The sequence below is a fragment of the Lissotriton helveticus genome, chromosome 10 (genome assembly GCF_964261635.1).
Source record: "Lissotriton helveticus chromosome 10, aLisHel1.1, whole genome shotgun sequence".
Classification (NCBI taxonomy): Eukaryota; Metazoa; Chordata; class Amphibia; order Caudata; family Salamandridae; genus Lissotriton; species Lissotriton helveticus.
Window position 1 is genome coordinate 34516094 of NC_136071.1, and position 26536 is coordinate 34542629.

The 26536-nt window shown below is 49.6% G+C and overlaps 1 protein-coding gene across 4 annotated transcripts in view; it reads right to left on the reverse strand.

Annotated features, from left to right (window-relative positions):
• The window catches only part of LOC144785825 (rho guanine nucleotide exchange factor 3-like), a 326449-nt gene that overhangs the window by 63121 nt on the left and 236792 nt on the right, over positions 1–26536 (reverse strand). Inside the window, exon 1 of one of the 4 annotated variants that reach the window (XM_078664670.1) lies at positions 16966–17416. The exons of the other annotated variants lie outside the window; for them this stretch is intronic. Coding sequence (XP_078520796.1) covers positions 16966–17043 — 78 coding nt within the window. The 5' untranslated portion in view covers positions 17044–17416. Of the gene's footprint in view, positions 1–16965; positions 17417–26536 lie in introns of those variants that run through there. 4 annotated transcript variants of the gene reach the window in all.

Sequence of the window (26536 nt, forward strand, 5' to 3'; positions counted from 1 at the left end):
TTTGATTACCTGACATGATGTATACATGGTCTCAGAGCTGGGGCACATTTTGGTCCTGCAGTGTAGCAGAGTTTCAGTGGTGGACCATGATCCAAGAACTTAACACAACTTGTTGTCATGGCATGAAGCAAAGCCTCAGAAGTTTTCATTTCTCTGATCATTGCCCTGCTCCTTTGGAACCCGCTTGCACCAATAAGCAAGATCACCTTCAGCTTCCATATAACCTGGAACCCAACCTCTCCCAAGGAGGCCATCACAACTCAGGACTGTCCATTCCATTCCTTCAGCTTCCTTTACCCTCCTCAAGCTCCACCACAACTTCCCACATTCCTCCAGTTTCCTTCTCCCTCCTCAAGCTCCACCACAACTTCCCCCATTCTTTGTTACTTCCCTCCCCCAACTCTCCTATATATTTCACATTTTGAAGCCCATTAACACCGGACCTAAACACACATTAAAGAAACAAGAATTGTTACCAAGCAGGCATGCTGCGCTCTGATGCATACTACTCGAAGAGAATACTGTGCCAGGTGGAATGTTGCTGTAAGGATACGACTTCTCGGGAAATACACAACTATAAAAAGCACAACCGGGAGAAATAATATAGTGCTATGGAGTAATGTACCTCGAAATGCTGTGCTTTGGAATCAGATCCATCAGACCGCTGACAAGTAAAAATGTCCCTCATAATGCTAAGGAGTAAAGTTTCTCTGACTAATTTGACACAGATCGAATCCTTCGGCACACTGTGGCAAGGAATAATGGTCCTCTAAATACCGTGCCATTGAATAATGATCCAGTGAATACTGTGCCATTGAATAATGATCCTGTGAATACTGTGCCATTGACTAATGATCCTGTGAATACTGTGCCATTGAATAATGATCCTGTGAATACTGTGCCATTGAATAATGATCCTGTGAATACTGTGCCATTGAATAATGATCCTGTGAATACTGTGCCATTGAATAATGATCCTGTGAATACTGTGCCATTGAATAATGATCCTGTGAATACTGTGCCATTGAATAATGATCCTGTGAATACTGTGCCATTGAATAAAGATCCTTTGAATACTGTGCCATTGAATAAAGAACCCGTGAATACTGTAGCATTGAATAAAGATCCTGTGAATACTGTGCCATTGAATAAAGAACCTGTGAATACTGTGCCATTGAATAAAGATCCTGTGAATACTGTGCCATTGAATAAAGATCTTGTGAATACTGTGCCATTGAATAATGATCCAGTGAATAATGATCCTGTGAATACTGTGCCATTGAATAAAGATCCTGTGAATACTATGCCATTGAATAAATATCTTGTGAATACTGTGCCATTGAATAATAATACTCTGAATACTGTGTCGTGGATTAATTACCTCCAATAGTGTACCAGCTAAGAAAGGCTGGCAATGTCGTGCCTCCAAATTATATTTGCAAGTGATCCATTTTCCAGACTGCAACAATTGATAATGCTGTAAACGTGTGATACCAGTGAGTAGGAGCATCAAGGAGTACATAGACGGTAATCTACCTCTTTCCTAGTTGGTCGTCCAAAGGACTCTCTACAAACAAACGTTTGTCGCTCTTATTCCCCAGGGTTTTTGTACAAGCCTCCAGGACTTTTTGACACTGTAGCTGAACTTGACAATGCTATACGTAAACGCGGCCTACTGCACACTAAAACGAATCTCTGCTGTAGTGGTATGAAGCCTTTGCCACATGCTAGTCGGCTTCACTTCTGTCCTGTTGGACAAACATTTCTTTTCCCAGGGTCTTTTTCCACACATCTCAAAACGGGGCACACCACCACTCCTGAAAGCCCCCTTGCCCCCTGCAGGGTTGAGCCACTTTAGACAGATTGCCATATCGGATCATCATCATGGAGGAAGGGACTAGCAGAAAGAGGTTGAGGTTGTACAATGCCAGCTGGTAGCACAGAAACACAACACTCCGGGTGACAGATGAGATCTACAGGCTTGATTGGAGAGCCGGAATGAGGAATTCCAGGCCTATGTTGATCAATTCGGTGTGCTACCAGGTCTGATCCGGCTCCCATGATTCAGTTTGTAGATAAAGTAGCTGGGAGTCTTGGTGAATGGCGCTGTATTACAGTTTAACTAGATCAGATGGCCCTCTTTGCATCCAGAGGATTTCTCTATTCAAGGTACCAACTTCATTATAATGAGAGGTATTTGTCATCAAATTGCTTAAAAGTGAATCTACAAAACATCAGGCTGTTTCCCTTCATGGCAGACACTGTAAACTACCCATTCAACAATGAAAGGTTTAAGTCGCGAAAAGGGCTCAGATGTGAAGTTCTTGAGGAAGACCGATTGAACCCGAACCGCAAGAAAGGAATGCATCCATAATAAAGCTGCACCTTCAATCCCTAGGCTCTGTAACTGATCAATCAAAAGATCATCATTGACCGTGTCAAATGCTGCGGACAAGTCAAGTAAGATAAGGGCTGCATTGCCGCTCTTATCTAATGGGGCCCTAACTTCCTCAGTGACCATGATTAGCACCGATGCGTTGCTTTGGCCACTTCAGATGCCAAACTGTGTCATCTAAAAGGTGGTTGTTTTATATAAACGAGGGTGATTGCATATTCATGGTATTCTCCACCAGCTTGGCAGGAAAAAGAAGCATGGAAATAGGCCGATAGCCGTTAGGATTCAGTACATTAAGGGTAGATTTCTTTAAAAATGAGAGGACTGAAGAGGATTTCTTCTGTCTGGTAAAGTGTCCTGAGCTAAACATGGCATTACAAATCTTAGTCAGGTGCGTGGCCAAAGTTGAGCACTAGATGGACAATCTTAGGTGGACACGGGTCCGATGGAGATCCTGATTTTGTGTTCAGAATAGCCAGTTTGAGTTGTTCCTCTGAGATGATCAAATTTGCTAAAGGTAATCCTTCCAGAATTCACCAGTGGCAAAGCATTAGTCTTCTGACATCTGGGATTGCTAGAAAAGAATCTGTTAAAGATTGTCTCAAACTTTCTCTTGAAAAACGTTTGCAAATACTTCCTGCTGATTTATTTATTGATGGCGTAATGAGTTTGGTGACTGTTTGGAACAGCACTTTATTGGAATTACTAGCTGATTTTATTTGTTTAATGAAAAAGGCTGATTTTTCAATCAGCAAGAGTTTTTTGTACTCTGCAATACATTGTTTATATTTTTCTTTTTCTGTCAGATCTTATGCTTGACTCCGGCAACCTTGCTTTGTAACCCTAAGTTTAGCTTTATACCAGGGTGCTGAAGGCTCACTTCTCCTGTGTATTTTGATCTTCGCGGTGTTAGCTTATTAATAACAAATTCCAACCAGACTGAATAGTTCAGAGACATGAGATCGATATCATTGGTCTCATCTGGCTGGAATCCAGCAAGAAGAGAGTTCAGTTCGGAAGCTTGAACCCTCTGCCAGGCGTGAGAGAGAAGTGGCTTCCCAAAGATCTCAGAGGAAAAAGTATTACAGGGAAGCTTAATCTCCCAGAGTAATGAACTATGCTCCAACCAGGTCAGGAGAAGTATTCCCAGGCTTGTGATGGAAGAGTTATTTCTGAATATTCCATCAAGAGTATGCCCAGCCAGGTGTGTAGGACCAGCGATTAACCGAGTGAATCCAACGCAGGACAGACTAGCTACTAATTACTCATCAGGATCCAGATTTTTCTCTAAATGGTAATTGAAGTTCCCAAATATAGTGAACTCTGATTCAAGAAAAGAGGATTCCAAAAGGATCAAATTGCATGAGTGAAGGAGGCTCTAGGCCCGGGAGAAAGGCATACAAGAAGGCCATTGGAGGACCTCAGAACTGCTGGTGGAATCCACTCATTTCACTGTACTCCAGAAGACTGGTCTACCAGATAGATCGGTACAGAGAGGATCACTCGGATCAGCTGTTGGAATCTGCTCAGTCTCCACTAAGGCTCAATATAGAGAGGACCTATAAGGAAATGACACTTTTTGTATTGTCACCCGCAAGTTTTTGGACGGAGATGCTGTTGGTTTTGGACTCAGGTGCATGTACATTTTACTACAAATGAGGGCCAGACAGAGCAGGGGTACTAGTACCTTCTATATATTATACGGCAACAGAGGGCCTGACAGGGCTGGGGACTGGTACCTTCTGTCCATTATACTATAACGGAGAGGCATGACAGTGCCGGGGACTGGTACATTATGTGACAACGGAGGGACTGATGCTGCATGTACTGGTACCTTTTCTACATTATACTACAACGGAGGGCACAACAGTGCTGGGGACTTGTACCGTCTGTACATTATACGACAACAGAGGGCCTGACAGGGCTGGGGACTGGTACCTTCTGTCCATTATACTATAACGGAGAGGCATGACAGTGCCGGGGACTGGTACATTATGTGACAACGGAGGGTCTGATGCTGCATGTACTGGTACCTTTTCTACATTATACTACAACGGAGGGCACAACAGTGCTGGGGACTTGTACCGTCTGTACATTATACGACAACAGAGGGCCTGACAGGGCTGGGGACTGGTACCTTCTGTCCATTATACTATAACGGAGAGGCATGACAGTGCCGGGGACTGGTACCTTCTGTACATTATACTATGATGGAGAGGCATGACCGTACCGAAGACTGGTACCTTCTGTACATTATGTGACAACGGAGGGTCTGATACTGCATGTACTGGTACCTTTTCTACATTATACTACAACGGAGGGCACAACAGTGCTGGGGACTTGTACCGTCTGTACATTATACGACAACAGAGGGCCGGACAGTGCTGGGGACTGGTAGCATCTGTAGATTATACGACAACGGAGGGCCCGACAGTGCTGGGGACTGGTACCTGCTGTACATTATACGACAACGGAGGGCCAGACAGTGCTGCAGACTGGTACCTTCTGTACATTATACGACAACAGAGGGCCCGACCGTGCTGGGGACTGGTACCTTCTGTACATTATACTATAACGGAGGGCCCAAGAGTGCTGGGGACTGGTGCCTTCTGTACATTATACTACAACGGAGGGCCAGATAGTGCAGAGACTAGTGCCTTCTGTACATTATACTATGACGGAGAGGCATGACAGTGCCGGGGACTGGTACCTTCTGTCCATTATACTATAACGGAGAGGCATGACAGTGCCGGGGACTGGTACCTTCTGTACATTATACTATGATGGAGAGGCATGACCGTGCCGAAGACTGGTACCTTCTGTACATTATGTGACAACGGAGGGTCTGATACTGCATGTACTGGTACCTTTTCTACATTATACTACAACGGAGGGCACAACAGTGCTGGGGACTTGTACCGTCTGTACATTATACGACAACAGAGGGCCGGACAGTGCTGGGGACTGGTAGCATCTGTAGATTATACGACAACGGAGGGCCCGACAGTGCTGGGGACTGGTACCTGCTGTACATTATACGACAACGGAGGGCCAGACAGTGCTGCAGACTGGTCCCTTCTGTACATTATACGACAACAGAGGGCCCGACCGTGCTGGGGACTGGTACCTTCTGTACATTATACTATAACGGAGGGCCCAAGAGTGCTGGGGACTGGTGCCTTCTGTACATTATACTACAACGGAGGGCCAGATAGTGCAGAGACTAGTGCCTTCTGTACATTATACTATAACGGAGAGGCATGACAGTGCCGGGGACTTGTACCTCCTGTACATTATACGACAACGGAGGGCAAGATAGTGCCGGGGACTTGTACCTTCTGTACATTATACAACAAGGGAGGGCCAGACAGTGCTGGGGACTGATGGCCTCTGTCCATTATACTACAACGAAGGGCCTGATAGTGCCGGGGACTGATGCCCTCTGTCCATTATAATACAGCAGTATGACTGACGGCATCGAGGGCTGGTGCCTTCTGTACATTATACGACAACAGAGGGCCTGACCATGCCGGGGACTGATGGCCTCTGTCCATTATACTACATCGATGGGCCTGATAGACTGAGGGCACCAGTCCCCGCCACTATTATAAATAATACAGCAGTGTAACTGACGTCACCGAGGACTGGTGCCTTCTGTACATTATACAACAAATGAGGGCCTGACAGTGCAGAGACTAGTGCCTTCTGTACATTATACTATGACGGAGAGGCATGACAGTGCCGGGGACTGGTACCTTCTGTCCATTATACTATAACGGAGAGGCATGACAGTGCCGGGGACTGGTACCTTCTGTACATTATACTATGATGGAGAGGCATGACCGTGCCGAAGACTGGTACCTTCTGTACATTATGTGACAACGGAGGGTCTGATACTGCATGTACTGGTACCTTTTCTACATTATACTACAACGGAGGGCACAACAGTGCCGGGGACTTGTACCTTCTGTACATTATACGACAACAGAGGGCCTGACAGTGCTAGGGACTGGTACCTTCTGTACATTATACGACAACAGAGGGCCTGACCATGCCGGGGGGGCTGATGGCCTCTGTCCATTATACTACAACGAAGGGCCTGATAGTGCCGGGGACTGATGCCCTCTGTCCATTATAATACAGCAGTATGACTGACGGCATCGAGGGCTGGTGCCTTCTGTACATTATACGACAACAGAGGGCCTGACCATGCCGGGGACTTATGGCCTCTGTCCATTATACTATATCGATGGGCCTGATAGACTGAGGGCACCAGTCCCCGCCACTATTATAAATAATACAGCAGTGTGACTGACGTCACCGAGGACTGGTGCCTTCTGTACATTATACAACAAAGGAGGGCCTGACAGTGCAGAGACTGGTACCTTCTGTACATTATAATGCAGCAGTGTGACTGACGGCACCGAGGACTGGTGCCTTCTGTACATTATACAACAAAGGAGGGCCTGACAGTGCAGAGACTGGTACCTTCTGTACATTATAATGCAGCAGTGTGACTGACGGCACCGAGGACTGGTGCCTTCTGTACATTACAAGGGATTGGACTGACAGTACCAGGGACTGGTGCCCTCTATATATTATACTACAACGAAGGATCTAAAAGTGCTCGGTACTGGTGCTTTCTATACATTAAATTTCAATGGAGAGACAGACAGTGCTGGGGACTGGTACCTTCTGTACGTTATACGACAACGGAGGGCCTGATCGTGCCGAGACTGGTGCCTTCTGTACATTATACAACAACAGAAGGCCAGACAGCGCTGGGGACTGATATCTTCTGTACATTATACGACAACGGAGGGCCTGATCGTGCCGAGACTGGTGCCTTCTGTACATTATACAACAACAGAGGGCCAGACAGCGCTGGGGACTGATATCTTCTGTACATTATACGACAACGGAGGGCCTGATACTGCAGGTACTGGTACCTTTTCTACATAATACTACAATGGAGGGCCCAACAGTGCTGGGGACTGGTACCTTCTGTACATTATACGACAACGGAGGGCCTGACTGTGCCGGGGAGAGGTGCCCTCTACCCATTACACTAAAGTGGAGTGGTCGACCCTGCCCTAGACTGGTGCCCTTTGTGGATCTCACTACAACAGAAGGACTGACTGTGCGGAGGGCTCGTGTCCTCTGTCCATTTACACTACAATGCAGGGGCTGCGTGTGCGGAGGACTGGTGCCCCGTGACCATTACACTACAAAACAGGGGCTTCGTCTGCCTAGGACTGGTGCCCAATCACCATTACACTACAAAGCAGGGGCTGCGTGCGCTGAGGACTGGTGCCCAATGACCATTACACTACAAAGCAGGGGCTTCGTGTGCCGAGGACTGGTGCCCAATCACCATTACACTACAAAGCAGGGGCTGCGTGCGCTGAGGACTGGTGCCCAATCACCATTACACTACAAAGCAGGGGCTGCGTGCGCTGAGGACTGGCACCCAATGACCATTACACTACAAACGAGGAGCCGACAGTACCGGGGACTGGTACAGTTGGTGCATTACCCTACAACGGAGGGAATGACGGCGCCGAGGCTTGAAAACTCCTGTGTCATAGGACAGGGGAGGGACAGGCAGTCCTGTGGATCGAAGAACTCTTTGTACCCCAGAGGAGGGTCTGAGAGTAGGGAGCGTGAAGGACCCTGTACATTATCCACAAAAGAGGGGGCAGCGCTGGGGGATCGAAGCCCTCTGTATAACCCTGCATAGGTAAGTAAGACTCCCATCCCTGCCAACTCAAGTGCTCTGCTGGATGCAGGGTTTAGGAGGGACAGAGAGTGATGTAGCCGGGGGGAGGGGTGGGGAGGAGAGGGGGTGCACTAAGATCTACTGACGACTGTCCATGAAGTCACTTTTTGAAACATAACATATCTGGACGGTTGGAAACACGAGTGCGTATGGGGCAAAGTTTGGAAATTTCCAGTGCATAGTGGGGTTTCCGGCTGGATAACACCGCTGCGAGTTTCTGGCCTTACCAGGTCATTATTTTAAGGATCCCTTCCCCTTCCTGAAAGGGGGGTTGAAGTTCCTTGTTCAGAGAAACAATATGTCCCTTCCCCTTAGGAAATGCCTGTTTCTGTCGAATTTCCAGCCAGGCCTGTGTTGTCCTGTTTCTGTGGCAACCAGCGGCATCCCGGGAAACAGGAAGCTGGCACGGAGCAAACGTCCGTGCTGCTGGACATGTGTAAGTGCCTGTTTAGAGATTTCTAAATTCAGGCTCTACAGAGCCAGAAAAACATATGGGCTAAATAAAGAAAGTTCATCCAAATATCTCCGAGAACTTTTAAAAAAATCACTATTATATTTACTCATGTTGTTTGTGTTGAGACAGTTATCTCGTCTGTAATCCCTGGGACCACAAACAGCTCAGTAATGCCGGTCCCCCAAATATGCACCAGCGATTAGAACTTCACACAGTTCTGCCAAAGCGCCTATGTACAGACAGGCTGCACACCTTACAATTCAAGTGCAACCCCACACACAGCTCTCTAATGCAGGTCCACCCTAACACTAGCCTCAGTCCAGACAGGCCGCACACCGAACTATTCACGTAAAACCCCACACACAGCTCTCTAATGCAGGTCCACCCTAACACTAGCCTCAGTCCAGACAGGCCGCACACCGAACTATTCAGGTAAAACCCCACACACAGCTCCCTAATGCAGGTCCACCCTAACCCTAGACTCCGTCCAGACAGGCCGCACACCTTACTATTAAGGTAAAACCCCACACACAGCGCTCTAATGCAGGTCCACCCTAGCCTCAGTCCAGACATGCCGCACACCATACAATTCAAGTAAAACCCCACACACAGCGCTCTAATGCAGGTCCACCCTAGCCTCAGTCCAGACATGCCGCACACCATACAATTCAAGTAAAACCCCACACACAGCTCTCTAATGCAGGTCCACCCTAGCCTCAGTCCAGACAGGCCACATACCTTACTATTCAGATAAAACCCCCACACACAGCTCTCTAATGTCGGTCCCTCTAACACGCACCAGCATTTAGAACTTCACGCAGCCCTACCAAAGCGCCTGCGTCCAGATATGCCGCACCTCTTACAATCTGCTTGATATTCAAAAGATTTTATTGTCATCTGGCCTGCCGGAAATGATGAGGATTGGGCCTGACCAGTATGGACATCAGCTTTTACTTTCAAATAACCCTCCATATGCTCTGTATGACTGTTTGGAACTATAATGTAAATCTAGCCCTTGTAGGCTATCTTTAGTATTGGATAAAATTGGCGCACCCCAATGCACCCATGGCCCATCCAGATATAAATTCCAGGAACCAGGCCTGCCCGCAGTGCAGCTGGTGTATCGATTACTTCCCTCCTCTTCCTCACAGAATCAAACAGGAAAGCCCTTCATCCGAACTGCCCCTTTCCTGTGTAAGCTCAAGACAAGGGTGTCCAGAGCACTTCCAGGCACCCCCAACAAAGAGGGCTTAAACAGAAGCAAACCATCTATCCTGGGAACGAGGCACCACTCAGGAGGTAGGGTCTGAAACACGCCTCTACGGTGCAGCCCACAGCTTTGGTAGCAACTTGTGAATAGACAATCATGCTTAGAATGCCCTGCTGAGGCACAAAGATTTCACCGCCCTCTATCTGTGGACAAACAAACTACAACAATTAAAAAGAGATCCACCAAGAACAAAACAAAAGTTAAACCCCAAGGCTGCTCTTCAAATCTTCGACCACTCACCAAAACTCATACTGCTCAACACTTTTGTTTAGTTTAATTAAAATTGCTATAAAAAAACACATGCTATATGCTCATTAACCTTAATAGCACCACTGACCACGCAAGACAACAGCTCTTACCCAAACCTATTTTTTCCCAGGGCGGACGTCCTTAAGTCAAAAAACACTGAGTGATGTCATAGCCCTAACAGACCCCGGACTTCAAATGAAAGTCATCACTAAAAAGGGAACCTCCTTGACACCAATCCTGAGCTGAGCAAACATCCTCTCACTGGGTAATTTATGAAAACATGTACTTAAAACACCCAAGAAGAGGGAAAGTCCTTGAAGAAAGCAAGAGTGGTGGGTGGATTTTCAAAAGTCGAGCTGACTTGAGGACCGGGGGCGGTGCCCTGCCCGAGGGGCAAGCTGTTGGCACATGCCTTCCTCTGATGCCGCCGCATACACTTCTGGTGCCATGGGGAAGGCGACACTTAATGTACAAGTCCCAAGGGCTGATGCTGGACCTGGAGACACGAGTAAAGATGTATCCGTCCAGCCGCACTCCCGTCTCAGCTGAAGGATGCGGGATGCCTCTGTCTCTGCTCTGCCTCCCCATCCGGCCCATCACAAGCCCGTGGTCGGACATCCGAGATCAGTGTCAGCATTTTTAGTTTGGGTTTTCTTTTTCTTCATTAATTCTCGGGTTTCAGGGCGCTTTATTTACCAACATATCATTATCTACTGCGATGAGGCACTGCCAGGCGGACTCCCTCCCAGAAAACCCCAAACAGCAAATAAAAGCTCGGGAGAGGGCGTCTTCGAGCCTGCCACATATGGTCAGGAAGACGTGATGCCAAGTCCACCACCGGTTCAGGTGGCGCATGCTAGTGCCAGCTTGGCACGCGCATGGGATGCTGCGGAGCAGGGCCTTGTCTGGTGGAAGTCCAGGAAACGTGAGACACTGAATCCACTGCCACAACCACTAACACGGTGTGACCTGCAGCACCTAAGTGGCCCCTGGCACCTAAGCAGGTGCATCGAGTGCCCCAAGCATTGCAACATTTAAGTGAAAGCAGTCAACTGTGGCACAACACCACCCTACCTGGCAAGTAAGATAGAGCGCTCCTGGCGGGGTCACGCAAGATGCGTAGCAGGAGCAGAGTAAGGCTGTAACCCAAGAGGTGCAAGAGGAACACGAGGCATCACGTCTCCTGCTGTTATGCCCCAGATGCTGGTAATGCCAGCCCTGCCCAGGTCCGCCAAGCTCCATTCCGCCTCTGCTTCAGGAAGAGCTCAGGTCTCTCCTACTCGCCTAACATCTGGTCATAACCTCTTGGACACCCTCCTCGGTAGTAACTTTGGCACCGCCTCCTCTCCACTTAACACATTAGCATCGCCCTACCTTCCTTCTGTCCGTTCAGTAACCTCGTCTGCAGCCAGAGGGCCAGCGCCCGCCCTCTGTGGTGCTCTGACCCTGCCTTTAACCACTCCCTACCCGAGCGGGATGCCCGTTCCTTGAAGAATCCTCCTTCCTGCACAGCATTGCATTAGATCTAGGTTCGAACTTTATAAATCCCATTCATTTAGAAGTGAGTACAACGAGTGCCCGTCAACACCTAAGCGAGTACTATTCGTGACTATCAGCACCTAAACAAGTGTAATGAGTCACTTCCAGCACATATGAGGACGAAAAGCGCACCCCAAACGGTACCCAAGCAGGAGTAATGAACGATCTCACTAGTGCCTAAGGTAATGCAATGCGTGACGCCCAGTACCTAAGCAGTTTTCATGAGTGACCTCCAGCACCGAAGCAAGTGTAATGAGCGGCCCTACCTGCACTTAACTCGGTGTGTGACACCAGCAAGCAAAGTAGTAACCGCCAGCACCTAAATGAGTAACACCCCAAGGATCTAAGCAAGTGCAACGAGGGACCCCTCCCCCCCCCCCCCGTCCCCCAAGCACCTAAGTGGGTGATTGGGTATCCTCCAGCACACAAGCAGGCTTAATAAGCGACCCAACCAACATCTAAGAGCTTATTAGCAACTCCACCAACACGTAAGTACTGTAATGAGTGATCTCCACCAGCACCTTAGCCCTGTAATGAATGCCATCCAATGAATGCCCTCCCACCAACACCCAAGTGCTGTAATAAGTGACCCCCAGCACCTAAGTGTGTGCAATGAGTGACCCCCAGCACCTAAGTGTGTGCAATGAGTGACCCCCCAGCACCTAAGTGTGTGCAATGAGTGACCCCCCAGCACCTAAGTGTGTGCAATGAGTGACCCCCCAGCACCTAAGTGTGTGCAATGAGTGACCCCCCAGCACCTAAGTGTGTGCAATGAGTGACCCCCAGCACCGAAGTGTGTGCAATGAGTGACCCCCAGCACCGAAGTGTGTGCAATGAGTGACCCCCAGCACCGAAGTGTGTGCAATGAGTGACCCCGAATCACCCACGTGTGTGCAATGAGTGACCCCCAGCACCTAAGTGTGTGCAATGAGTGACCCCCAGCACCTAAGTGTGTGCAATGAGTGACCCCCAGCACCTAAGTGTGTGCAATGAGTGACCCCCAGCACCTAAGTGTGTGCAATGAGTGACCCCCAGCACCTAAGTGTGTGCAATGAGTGACCCCCAGCACCTAAGTGTGTGCAATGAGTGACCCCCAGCACCTAAGTGTGTGCAATGAGGGAACCCCAGCACCTAAGTGTGTGCAATGAATGACCCCAGCACCTAAGCACCTAAGTGTGTGCAATGAGTGACCCCCAGCACGGAAGTGTGTGCAATGAGCGACCCCCCAGCACCGAAGTGTGTGCAATGAGTGAACCCCAGCACCGAAGTGTGTGCAATGAGTGAACCCCAGCACCGAAGTGTGTGCAATGAGTGACCCCGAATCACCCACGTGTGTGCAATGAGTGACCCCGAATCACCCACGTGTGTGCAATGAGTGACCCCGAATCACCCACGTGTGTGCAATGAGTGACCCCGAATCACCCACGTGTGTGCAATGAGTGACCCCGAATCACCCACGTGTGTGCAATGAGTGACCCCGAATCACCCACGTGTGTGCAATGAGTGACCCCGAATCACCCACGTGTGTGCAATGAGTGACCCCGAATCACCCACGTGTGTGCAATGAGTGACCCCCAGCACCGAAGTGTGTGCAATGAGTGACCCCCAGCACCGAAGTGTGTGCAATGAGTGACCCCGAATCACCCACGTGTGTGCAATGAGTGACCCCCAGCACCTAAGTGTGTGCAATGAGTGACCCCCAGCACCTAAGTGTGTGCAATGAGTGACCCCCAGCACCTAAGTGTGTGCAATGAGTGACCCCCAGCACCTAAGTGTGTGCAATGAGGGAACCCCAGCACCTAAGTGTGTGCAATGAATGACCCCAGCACCTAAGTGTGTGCAATGAGTGACCCCCAGCACGGAAGTGTGTGCAATGAGCGACCCCCCAGCACCGAAGTGTGTGCAATGAGTGAACCCCAGCACCGAAGTGTGTGCAATGAGTGACCCCGAGTCACCCACGTGTGTGCAATGAGTGACCCCGAATCACCCACGTGTGTGCAATGAGTGACCCCCAGCACCTAAGTGTGTGCAATGAGTGACCCCCAGCACCTAAGTGTGTGCAATGAGTGACCCCCAGCACCTAAGTGTGTGCAATGAGTGACCCCCAGCACCTAAGTGTGTGCAATGAGTAACCCCCAGCACCTAAGTGTGTGCAATGAGTGACCCCCCCAGCACCTAAGTGTGTGCAATGAGTGACCCCCAGCACCTAAGTGTGTGCAATGAGTGACCCCCAACACCTAAGTGTGTGCAATGAGTTACTCCAGCACTTAATTGTGCAGTCAATGCCCACCTTACTGAACCATAGCCTCAGACTAATCGGTGGGGTGCGCCCACTGCTCCTTCTAGCGCAATGAAGTACACTGACAAACTCCTGGCTGTATAACAAATGACCCCTACTATACTCTATACTGAACTCATGCCTTCCCTCAAGCACTGGAGTGCATTGAGAGCCCGCCTATATCCAGGACCAGCCTTTATTTAGCATGTGCGAGCTGGGCCAACACCCATGGTGCCTCCCTCCAGAGGGGCACAGAAGCTGCCTGCAGCAGTCTCTCTCAGACCTGGGACTAAAGAAAAGTGCATTTAAATACTGTTATAGAAGACTGCTGGCACCCATATCAGAACATTTCTGGGGGTTTTCTACCAACGTAGCTCCTTCTTTGTTTTTACCCCCTCACATTCCTCCTATTTCTCCCACATTTTTGACATATTGACAATTAAAGAGGACGAGTAAGAGGGGGCACTACATTTGGTTTTGCCCATGGCTCTGATCAAAGGTTGGCTCTGCCTATTGCTAACTTGGTCGTGTTACGGCTGCCGAATGCCAGTATCTGAGGGAAAACATGCCCTGCTTCCAGCATCCAGGGGATGGGTCGAGCAAGCACCCCTCACACATTGCACCTTCACGATGTGCACCACAGGTCTGGTTTATAGACTGCTGGGGCAGTTTATACTGCTGATTTCCAGTTTATAATCTTTATTTCGGCTATAAAAAAACATAAAAGATGTACATACAATAACACAATAAAATAGTCAATGAAGTATTCACGGCCCGGTCCCATTTTTCCTAACCTATCCATGTGTCCTCCATTTGATGCCCAACAACGGTAGTGCAGGTTTTTATATAAAAAAAATAAATACGAGCTAACTTCTAAAAGCATTAGAGCATTAAAAAGGGCAGGTGTTAAAATCATAGTTAACAACATTTTAAATTCATTCAATTCAATTATTAAGAAAAATGTTTAAAATGAATGTTTTATCATCCTTGAATCATTACATAACTTTTAGAACTGGTTTGGACTTGTTAGCAGAATATACTACTGGTCCCTATCGTTTCAGGCCCTTTCTTCTCCTCACTAGGTACACAGAAAAAAGATATCTACTTATACTAAAAACAATTGTTTGAGTTGTTTCAGTTTTGAATATTCTTTCTGCCTCGGAAAAACGTCTAAAGCCCAATAAACGACAAATAGGGTTTATCCATTTTTTTCTTGGACTTATACAAGTTGGGCAGAAGAATAATACATGCGCCTCGTTCTCCTTAGTGCCAATATTACAGAGCTCACAGCTGGTCACATAATCATTCCCCGCTATGGGCGCCCAATTTACAGTATTTTCTTTAATCTGCAATATTCCATAGCGAAATTTTAAGTACAGAGATTTTGCGAGGCTGGGTAAAATTTCATCCATAAAAGACTCAAATCTAGTCAGTTTTCTTCGCAAGAAACCTCAGTGAAAGAGAGCCTAGCTTGGGGTTTGTTAAGTGGGAACCAGAAACAAACTCCCAGTAGCTTGATTTCAACTCCTTTTTGAAAAACAAACATTGACTGCAACAAGCTCCAATCCATGCAGTCTACCACACCATGCTAAATACTTGTACAGCGCGCCTTTACAGTTAACAACTGCCACAATTTGCAAACACGGGCCACTTTTTAAGCTATTTCACAGTTTTGGGGCCCGGGTCTATTTTCTGTCCCAGTCCGACGACCCTGCAGGAGGTCAAGGGACAACAGACGGCTGCAGGCCGCTCACCCTATTCAGCCCTAAGGACAGGCGAGTGCACACACATTTCCTGCAGTCAAATGCATAATGTGATGTAGCATAGTACTTATGCTCCCATGTACTGTGCGCACACTAAACTGTGAAATATTTCACGAGTTTATCTTCAGAACTGTCTGTGAAACCTCTGGCTTTTTAGTTACTAATTATTTAGAAATTGTGCACCAATAGACGCTTGTTTGCCCCTTTTTCCAGAAATCTTGCTAGAATTACCTGTGTATCCATCACCCCCATGCAGACATACAGATAAGTTTAGGCTAACTCTGCTCGCTCCCCACAGAACAGTGATGATAGAGTATAGAAGGGATCCCTTAGGATGCCAGCTCAGATGGATATAGTGCCCATCTCCAGCAGTGCCCCCCGCAGCCTGCTGTGATTAAAATGCCGTTTTAAGGCATGAAGGTGCATTTTGTGGCGCGCCTTAGGTTGTCAAAAGGTTCCATGCAACTGCCACAAGTTCCATGCAACTGGCCCAGGTTCCATGCAACTGGCCCAGGTTCCATGCAACTGGCCCAGGTTCCATGCAACTGGCCCAGGTTCCATGCAACTGGCCCAGGTTCCATGCAACTGGCCCAGGTTCCATGCAACTTGCCCAGGTTCCATGCACCTTGCCCAGGTTCCATGCACCTTGCCCAGGTTCCATCCAACTTGCCCAGGTTCCATGCAACTGGCACAGGTTCCAAGCAACTGGCACAGGTTCCATGCAACTGGCACAGGTCCCATGCAACTGGCACAGGTCCCATGCAACTTGCCCAGGTTCCATGCAACTGGCCCAGGTTCCATGCAACTGGCCCAGGTTCCATGCAACTGGCACAGGTCCCATGCAACTTGCCCAGGTTCCATGCAACTTGCCCAGGTTCCATCCAACTTGCCCAGGTTCCATGCAACTGGCACAGGTTCCAAGCAACTTGCACAGGTTCCATGCAACTGGCACAGGACTGGCACAGGTTCCATGCAACTGGCACACGTTCCATGCAACTGGCACAGCACATTCCTAACAAGACTTTGATTTAAAAGTGAAAAAATTGCATTTTAGGATTTGTAGTTCTCACGTGTAACTCCTGGCCCCTGGGATGGTCAAATGGTGTATTTGTATCATGGGGTCCAATGGATAGCAAGCGTGGCCGGTGGCCCTTTACCCCTTCTCGTTCACGCAGACTGCCCTCTGCAGGGCATGGGCCCCCACCACCCTCCGTGCCCCCCTCACCCCTCCCTTTTACCTGTGTCTGAAGAGCTTCAATCTCCTCGGGGCTGATCTTCTTGGGCAGCAGAAAGCGGGGGATCTGGGGAACTCCCATGGCTCCTGCACCAGGGAGGGGGCAGAGGCGGTCACAGACAATTAATGCCTCCTGGATGGGGCTCTGTCAGGGCACGGTCTTCTGCACCGTAAGGCAAAGAATAGGTCTAAACCACTGCAGGGCCTTTACAGTCCGATAATGCCTTACACAGCAGGCGGGAAGCTCACAGGATAGGCCAATGGCGCCCCCTCTTGGGAAAGGGGGGTGTTCCTGCCAGGAAACGCCGGGCTTCAGGAAGGAAATCCCGGCGAGGGACATGAGTTTCTGTCCGGACTAATGAGACCTCCTCTATGGGCCGCACCTGCCCTCCTCGGGGGTCAACGGCAGACTGAACTCCAGGCGCGAGACTGCTGTCAGGGCCACGCCCTCTCCGCCGGGGCCACGCCCCTTCCACGTCGGCCCCGCCCGCGCGCCAATGGAACCCGCCCTTCTAGAGAAACCTGGCACGAGGCGCGCTGCGCTCCAACAGAGGAAGCCACGCCTACCTGCACGAGGACGCGCCTCTTTCCTTGACGTGTGATATTATTTCCCTCAACGGCTCCGGGTGGCCGTTACTGATATTATAGGACGCGCGTGCTCAAGGTTTTAAAATAATGGCCGCATGGCCGCTGCATCGTATTCATGGCTGCCAAGTTTGGGGGTTACCTATGTGTTGACATTTCCGTGGCTTCTGTACACTTTTAAGTGACTTACTTTATTTATTTATTTATTTATTTATTTAATGCATTTTTATAAAGCGCGGACTTTACCCGAAGGTGTCAGAGCGCTGTACAATAGAACCAGTTATGTTACATGAGAGAACTGTTGCAGGAATAGAACAAACAAAAATAGCAGGCCATAGAATCGGAGCGTCGCAGGCAAAAGGTACACAATCTCAAGCACAGCATGAACAGACTGTACAAGCAAAAGTAAGAATAAATATGACAAATTTTACAATGACTAAAGAACTTCCTGGCGAACAATAGCAGGCCATAGAATCAAAACAACGCACGCAAAAGGAACACAATTTCAAACGCAGCAAGCACAGGATGTACAAGCACAAATATAAACATATGTGACAAAATTACAATGACTAAAGAACTTCCTGGCGGGGTCTGAGAAGGAGGGAATTCGTTCTGAAAGTGTCTTTGGAATAAAAGAGATTTGAGGTCCGCATTGAAGATCTGGATGGAGGTGATGGCAAGGAACGAAGGAGGAAGCGAGTTCCAGGTTCTCACTGCATTACCTGAGAATGATTGTGCCAACAATTTTTCTGTTTTGAAGGAGGGGGGTTCAAGAAGGAACTTTTCCGCATTCCGAGAATGTCTTGAGCTTCCAAACAGTTTGTCCACCAATGGGTGACACTTCCAGGTGTGAGGTACGGCGCAGGACTCGGCAAGGCCGCAGTAAATCGGGGGCTAGACAATAACGGGAGATGCTCACACACTGGATCGCAGAGAAACCACGAGCGATCAATCTGCCTTTTATCTATGCTTCGGGCTGCGCCTGGCCTTGGTGTTGTGAGGCCAAGTTTCGGGCATGAGGCCTTGCTGCGGGAGCTTAATTAACACACAGCCACACTCAGTGATAGTATGGGCCGGAAGTCGCAAGCGACCTCCGCCCGTTTATTTAAGCTCACCTGCCACACCTGGCCTGAGAGTGATACAATGTGTGGAGGCCCTAACGGACTAAAGGTCTGTGGTCAAGACTCTCGCTGTATCTAAACCGCTACATCCCATCCCAAGTTGGTGTTCAAAACAAATCAAATAAATCAACACATAGAGTCTGTGAGTCTTTGACTTGGTCTTGAGTTGGGTCTCAGGTTGTTCCTCCGCTGGCGGCCTCCTCGACTCTCTGCCGGGCTGCTCAGTGGCGAGGTACAGGTGGTAATGGTTGCTCCTGTCTCTGTGAGTATGGTTGGGGGCGAGTTCGCCACAGCTCGTTCTTCATCCAGGCATAGTGGGAGTCCCTCGGTCATTGCTTCTCCGCTCTCCGCAGGTCCAGGAGACATCTTCTCTGTGTCTAAGCCTTGTATCTTTTGAAACAGGATATGTTTCTGGTGATTGTTCCTTCTCCTTGCTGAGCTATAAGGGCGGTACAGTTGATTTTCTGCGCGGCCCAGGTTCATATGCTGTGCGGATTTTCCCTCCGCTGCAACAGTTTCGTACCAAGACAATGCACCCTGGTGCGATGACACAGGTCTTCGCCTTTCTTCTTCCGCTGGCCCGCTTGTTGTTTGCTGCTCGTCGTGCTTAGGTGCTGGCAGGGTCGTATGGCTCAGGGACCCAGCCATTGGCTATGGGAATGGTGTCTCGGGGTCCGGCTATCATCAAGGACCAGGGTGATCTCCGTGTCGTGCAGTGTGGGGTGCTGCGATACTCCCGTAGAAACCTGTGCAGCCCCGTCTCAGGATCAGACTGCTCAGATACTGCAATCCAGAGGATCTTGTTAAGTGTCCGCATAAAGCGTTCAGCTTTGCCATTTGCCTGCAGCCATTGTTGGGTGATGCGATGGTGGTGAACCCCAAGTAGCGCTAACAGATTTTTGAACTCTGCTCCTTAAAAATGAGAGCCAGTTATCTGTCTTGATTTCGTGGGGCAACCCAAAAAGCGCAAAGGTCCTTTCTAGGGCTTGTTGTAAATGGACGAAGGATGTGGATGCGATCACTTTGACTATTGGGAACTTCGTGTAGCTGTGGAGTTTCTGTGGTTCTTTAGCGCCGGGACGGCCCTTTGCTGGGGCAGCTGTTTGCGCTCTATCAAATTTTAACATAACATAACATAACATAGCTGTCAATCAGCACAGCCGTCATTCATCCATCCGTAAAACTGCCAAAGTCCACACTTACCCGTGACCACGGGGATGTCGCAAGATCTTCCGTTATTACTGGGGCGGGTGGTTCTTGGCTACTTGTGAGCTGACAGGGTCTCCAGTGTCTTACTAGTGCATCCACCGCGGCTTCAGGCCAGGGAACCATACCTTCTCCCTTATACATGACTTCATCCGCATGGTCCCTTGGTGTCCTCCGTGAGCTAGAGCTTGGCCCGTTCTTGGAGACTTGCAGGAATGAGGAGCCAGGATCCTTTGAGTATCACCCCATCTGCAGCCACGCTTAGTTCGTCCCACACCCTCCAGAACTTTTCTAGCTAGTCTCTGTCTGACCAGTTCCATCCGTTAGCTCCATGAAGGAAGTCTTCCCAGGAGCCTCTTTGTCGGGAGTTAATCACTTTCGCGAGCACAGCGTCTTTGCTGGTCACCTCCTTGATCTTGTTCATGGTGAGGGCTCGCGGACATGCCCACTGAGATACCATGTTGAAGTATTCTTCTGTCCTTAGGTTGTGATTGTTTCCTTCTTCTACCATATCTGGGGGTGTCGTGACAGGAAGTCTGCCGGATTCTTCGCCGCAGGTCAGTAGACCAGTTCCATTTGATAGTGATGTAGTTGCATCGCCCAGCATTCAATGCTTGAGGGAGGATATGGTGGGGTGCCTCTGACTGGCTATCGTGGCCAGGTTTGGTATGAACCGCCTGCAATAGGTGGCCATCCCTAGGAAGATTCGGGTCTCTGACGCCGTCGTCTGGGCAGAGGCTCGCTGTATGGCCTGTGACTTCCGTGGGTCTACCTTAACGCCGTCTTGGCTGAATAGGTAGCCTAAGAATTCAATAGACGTTTTAAAGAATGAGAATTTATCGCAGTGGAGGGTCACCCCCTGCTCGGCAAGCCGTTGTAAAGTGACCCGGAGGTGGCGGTGCTGCTACTCTATGTTCGCACATGTGTATTAGAATGTCGTCACTGACATTAATTACTCCTGGAAGCCCTGACAGCATTTCTTAGACGGTGTTCTGGAATATCTCCGCCGTTGATGAGATTCCAAAGTTCAGCCTCTTGTAGCGACGTAATCCTATATGGGTCGAGAAGGTTGTGATATATCGGCTCTCTTTGGCTAACCTCAACTGATGCTATCCTGCATTGAGGTCCAGCTTGCAGAACCAGCGAGACCTGTTCAGATCAGCCAAAAAGTTGTCAACGGTGAGTGTCAAATGCCTTTCGCGTTTGATCGCCTGGTTGGCCAGGCGCATATCTATGCATAATCTGATTTTCCCGGCTGTTTTGTTTTTTCCGCTATCACCATGGGTGAGACCCATGGTGACGGTCCGGTGACTTTCTCTATGACTCCTTGTTGTTCAAGGTCGTGGAGTTCTTGTTCAACTAGTGGCCTGAGGTGGAAGGGTATGCGTCTGTGTCGCAAGGCAACTGGTTTCACTGCCATGTCTATATGTAGCTTAATCGGTGGCCTCTTCATGCTCCCATGTCTTTTGAATAGTTGTGGGAAGAGATCCAAGACATCCTCTGTCTGCAGAGTTTTGACTTCGCAGGCAAACGTGACAAGGCTGAGATCCTCTGCTATGTGGCTCCCCACTAGGATGTCGGCTTCCCTCTCTGCCAAGTGAAAGGTTGTCTTTGTCGCACCAGTGTTCTGGGCGTTTTCGGATTCGGATTTTCCGGGTCTTCGAGCGACAGGTGCTTGCCTGTTTTTGACGATGGTCTTCTTCCACGAGCTCCTCAATTCCGTGGCCCCCCTCTGCACGCAACCGCAAAGTGGGCCCTGACCGTCGCGTAGTAATCCTTGGGTGCTCTCTCGCGAAGTGCAACAGTAGGGACTTCTTGACTGCACCATCCGTTTCTCGCGTTGCTGTGAAGTAGTTGTCTAACCTGCTGATACAGATTGTCCATCTGGGGGACGCAATGGCTGGATCTATCAATTTGCTAAACAGAGGCAGTGCATTGATTTGGGAGTGCTGCAACGTGGGTTGCACGACCTGGTGCCCTGCTTGTTGCGCAGGCGGGAGGTTCTGTGGCGCCGCTTGTGCTGCTTGATCCGTCATGGTTATGCATGCACTGTGTGCCTGGTGCTGCGTCTTCTTTGATGTGTTAATTTCAGGATGGTGGTGCTTTGAGCTTGTATGCTTTTCCTTTTTTTAAATATCCCTGGCTGGCTATGCCCTCCTCCTACCTCCCAGCAGGTTGTGCCGCAAGCAAAGTGGGCGAGGCTGCTAGCTGGTGTGTGGAGGCAGGGGAATGAAGTGCTTCCCCACGTGTGCGCCTTCCTCGGCGTTGCTGCAGCAGTCGTGGCCCAGGAGACCCGCAAGGGGGGGGGCAGGGGGTCACTGCACATGCGTGCATCTCGGGCTGTCGTGGTGGTATGCAGGCTCCGAATGGGCCTTTGCCAGGAGTTTCCAGGCTTGCCAGACGCAGCAGCAAATATGCAGGGTTAGGGGAAGCAGGCGACGCTTGGTACCTTGGCCTATTCAGATGCGGGGACAGTATGCTCCAGCAGAGATGCAGGGCCCAGGTAGAGGAAGCAGGCGACAATTGGTACCTTGGCTTCCACAGTTAAGGCGGCAGCACACTCCACTAACACTCAATACCTTGTCGCTGCGGAGAAGGACCGTTGATACCGGCGTGCGGTCTGAGCACTCGCCAGCGATGACGTTGCTCTTCACCCTGCAGTGCCTCCGGTTCAGGGTGTCAGTGAGGGAAAGGCGAGGGAAATGTGATGGGAATGCAGCATGTGGGCTGGGCTGCAGTAGACGCCCACCCTGGCACCAATGTTATGAGGTCAAGTATTGAGTATGCGGCCTGGTTACGGGGAGCTCAATTAACACATGGACACACTCAGTGATAGTATGGGCTGGAAGTCGCGAGCGACCTCTGCCCATTTATTTAAGCTCACTGGCCACACCTGACCTGAGAGTGATACAATGTGTGGAGTCCCTTCTGGCCTAAAGTCCGGGGTCAAGACTCTTGCGTTATCTAGACCGCTACACTTGGGTTGTGAAGTACCCTACATCTTATCATAGAGGCCAGGTTGCACTCTACATCCCTCCCAACTTTTACTAAAACAGATCAAACCGGTACTCATTACTTTGGACCACAACAAATGTAGTCCTTTAGTGTGAGAAGTTGGCCTGATATATAATGTTTCCAATTCTGGAACCACTCTGTATCAGTCCAAACAACCCTTATGGTGTCTGGTTGTAAGTCAACCTTATTAGACAAGCTATCCTAGGGGTAGCATGGACTAAGCAGCCTTAAAGGCTTAACTTAAGAGGTCGTGTTAAGCGAGCTGTTTTACCACATACAATCCTGTAATATCAAATGAAAGGACACCAGACAAGTATATATTATAAAAATATATGTATTTATTACTAAAAACAATCCCCAGTATTCTTTATGAATAAAGGGGCACAAGCGTTAAATCAAAAGCACAGTATAACATACAAAGTTGCACAATTTTGGATGAGGCCAAGGGGCCACTCAAACCATATACTAAAAAAATGGTATAAGAGAGACCATTCGATCAGTGGTTAGGCCTAGGGCCTAGGGAATCGCTGGGAGCAGTCGGGACAAGCAATGCTGAAGTCGGGAAAAGCCCGCGGGATTCGGGTGCAGTGCAGAAAGTGCACGCATGCATCAATGTTAACCAATGGTGCGTAAAAGTTACAAAGTTAGAGTTTAAGGACACTTCCGCTGAACCTAGAGGAACAAAACTTAAGACACAGACCCTAGAGGTGTGTACCAGTGTGGGAACACCGGCTTTGCAATGTTACCTCACCCACAGGAAGTGGGTGCACAGGGTCGAAGTTGAGTCGGGTTTCGTCACGCAGGTTCTTGGTGCTTGGAGCTGAAAGGGCTGCAGGCGAGGTGAAGGAGAAGTGTCCGGTGGAGTCCAAGGGTGGACTCAAGTCGAAAAGTACCTGAAAGCAGAGGGGACAGAGTCTGGGTCACTCAGCAGTGACCAGGGTGGAACCAGGACGGAACCAGGCAATGTCGGGCGCAATCAGGTGGTCGTCGAGGAGCTTCTCTCCGCTGTCACGTGGGCTCTGGGGCATCTACAAAGTCCAGGAGCAGGTCACAATCTGTCCCACGCAGGCTCTCGCCGTCGGCGCTGCCGGCTTCAAGATTGGAGCAAACAACCCTTGGCAAAAGCAATCCACGCGGAACTGGAAGATTGCTTCTCACTCGGACCAGGAGGGTCAGAGTGGGGGCTCCTTTTCAGGGGAGCTGGTGCAAATCTGGAGCAACCAGAATCACAAGTCGTATTTCAAGTTTCGTCGGCACAGGGGCCACAAGCCAGCTGGCAAGTGACCGGACCAACGCGTTGAGCCAAAAGAAGCAGAAGGGCCCCACGCAGCACTCGTCGAGTGTGGAGGGCTGAACTTCGATGCAAGAGTGGCTCAGGGTTGGGGCTTCTCAAACCCTGTTGTACAGCTTCGAGGGTCACTCGTGGGCTGCACGGTCAGCGTCTCGTGGTCTTTCCAAGATGGCGTGCCCCACGCTTCCGGTCGCCTCCACGGGTCTCAGCTCTGCAGGGACTGTGGATCGGGCTGTTAGAAGGCAGGCAAGCTTGATCTCGTCGATCTCTGTCGCTCGAGTTCCGGCGGGAACTGCAACAAAGCAGACGTCAAGGGCTGGATGGTGCCTGTTTGCACAGGGTGGTCACTCCTTGACCACAAGGGAGATTCTTCAGTCTTCTACGTTGAGTAGGATGTCGAAGGGTCCAGAGTTTCATTTCTTATGTTTCATCAGGATAATCTAAAGTGCATTGGCACTGCTCCCAGTCTTATACCAATCTAGGGGGCTGGATTACCTGCTAGGTCCCCTCCTATGGGTGGGACCCAGGAAGTGGGTGGATACACCCCCTTCCTTTGATCCTGGCCGCGCTGGGACGGGGGCTGGAGTGCCCCAGAACCGGTTTGGCCGGATTATGCAAGGGGCAGCCTTGTGCTCCCCAGGCACTGTCTGGTTTCTTTCAAACCTCCCTGCTACAATCCACTATCTCCTGTCTGGGGGGTTGTAACACCGCCCTGCGACAGGAAACCCTTTGTCCAGGCCCCTTGGGCTGAGTTTCAGTCAGCTTCAGGGGGTCAGACTTGTGTCTGCGGCAGAGGCATCCATTTTGTGGATCTGAGGCCCTTTTAGAAATTAACGGCATTGAAGTAAAGTAACATGTCTTACCCCTCTAAAGGGGTGGAATGCTATCCCCGTCGCCAGAACTGGCGAGGGGATAGTATTCCAAATCGTATGACACCTTACACGACATGTTTTGATAAAGCCAAACCAGAGTTGCTATATAACCGCGAGGATTATAATGCACTTAAAAGTATATGGTATGGCATTATCCTGAAACAGCTTAGGGATTTGTTCCCGACGGCTGCAGACAGGCTCAGCTCATGCTAGAGCTCCATCTCACATCAAACCACGCACTCTGCCTCCAGGATTGCTAAGGCCTGCCATAGGAGTGGCTCACAGGTTTATATGTGTCCAGATATAGGTTTAGATATAGGTTTACTATATCTAAGCAAGGGGTGATTACACCACCTTGCCCCAGCCAGTTGTGTCAATTTAAGAACCAGCCAGGGGAGGCAAAAGATATGCTGCAGCCCCTGGTAGGCCTTCGTGGCACCTATGCCCTGGGCACCTATAGTGCATAGTACAGGGGCTGACAAGGAGTCCATTTCCAATTGTGGTATGTACCTATAGCACATGTATCAATAATTTAGAGAGAGAACAGCAGGCTGGGGGTCTGATTAGCAGGCCCACAGCCTCAGTTGTCTAAAACCAGTGAAGCAAAAAGCAAAAATTTGGGGTGACCATAGGATAGCAGACCCTACTCTCCTACATTTAGCCTCTGGCTCGGTGCAGGATTGGGCTGGAGTTCACACAGCTGTCTTCGGACACTTGAGTTCTGGCTAGTGAACCTATCATCACTCAGGCCCCTAGGACTCGTGGACATCCAGGGGACAGTCTTTCTAGGGGCTTGTGCTGTCCAACCTGCCTCCGCTTGTGTTGTATTTTGTCAATGGCTAGGTGCTGCCATCTCTACCACCACAGTTGTGAAGTGACAAGATGGAAAACTGCTAAAGTCGATGCTGACGCAGTCCCACAGTGTCAGGCAGGATTCTTTGGTGATTACTGGGGCAGACGAGGGATCCCAGCTCGTTAGGACACAGCAGTGGCAGCCTCTGACTGTCATCTACCCAGTTCTCCATGCCAGGGAACCATACCTTATCCCTGAGGCGTGCTTTGGTCTTCACGATACCCTTGTGACCTCAGTGATCTAGATCTTGCACACAGGCCTCTGGGCATTACAATCTGCCGTCCATTGAGGAGCAGGCCTTCTTCGCTCATGCTGAGTTCATCCCGGATTCTCCAGGTTTGTCTCATTGCTGCTTTTTCATTACCTGTCAGTGCTTTGGTACCACCAAAGAAGTTGCGCCGCTGTCTCCTTTGGAGTCTCTTTTTTGCCTTTGAGAGGCTTGCATGACTTCTTGGATCTCCTGAATGGAAAGCGCTCTTGGGCAGGCATTATGGACCACCATCCTCATGAAATCTTCTGCCTCTTCGTCTTCCTCAGCGATGCCGGCACCAGCCTGTGCCACTGGGTGTCTTGATTCTCTGCTCAATTTTAAACGCAACAAGATGATGGACGGAGTGCTGAAACTTTTCAAC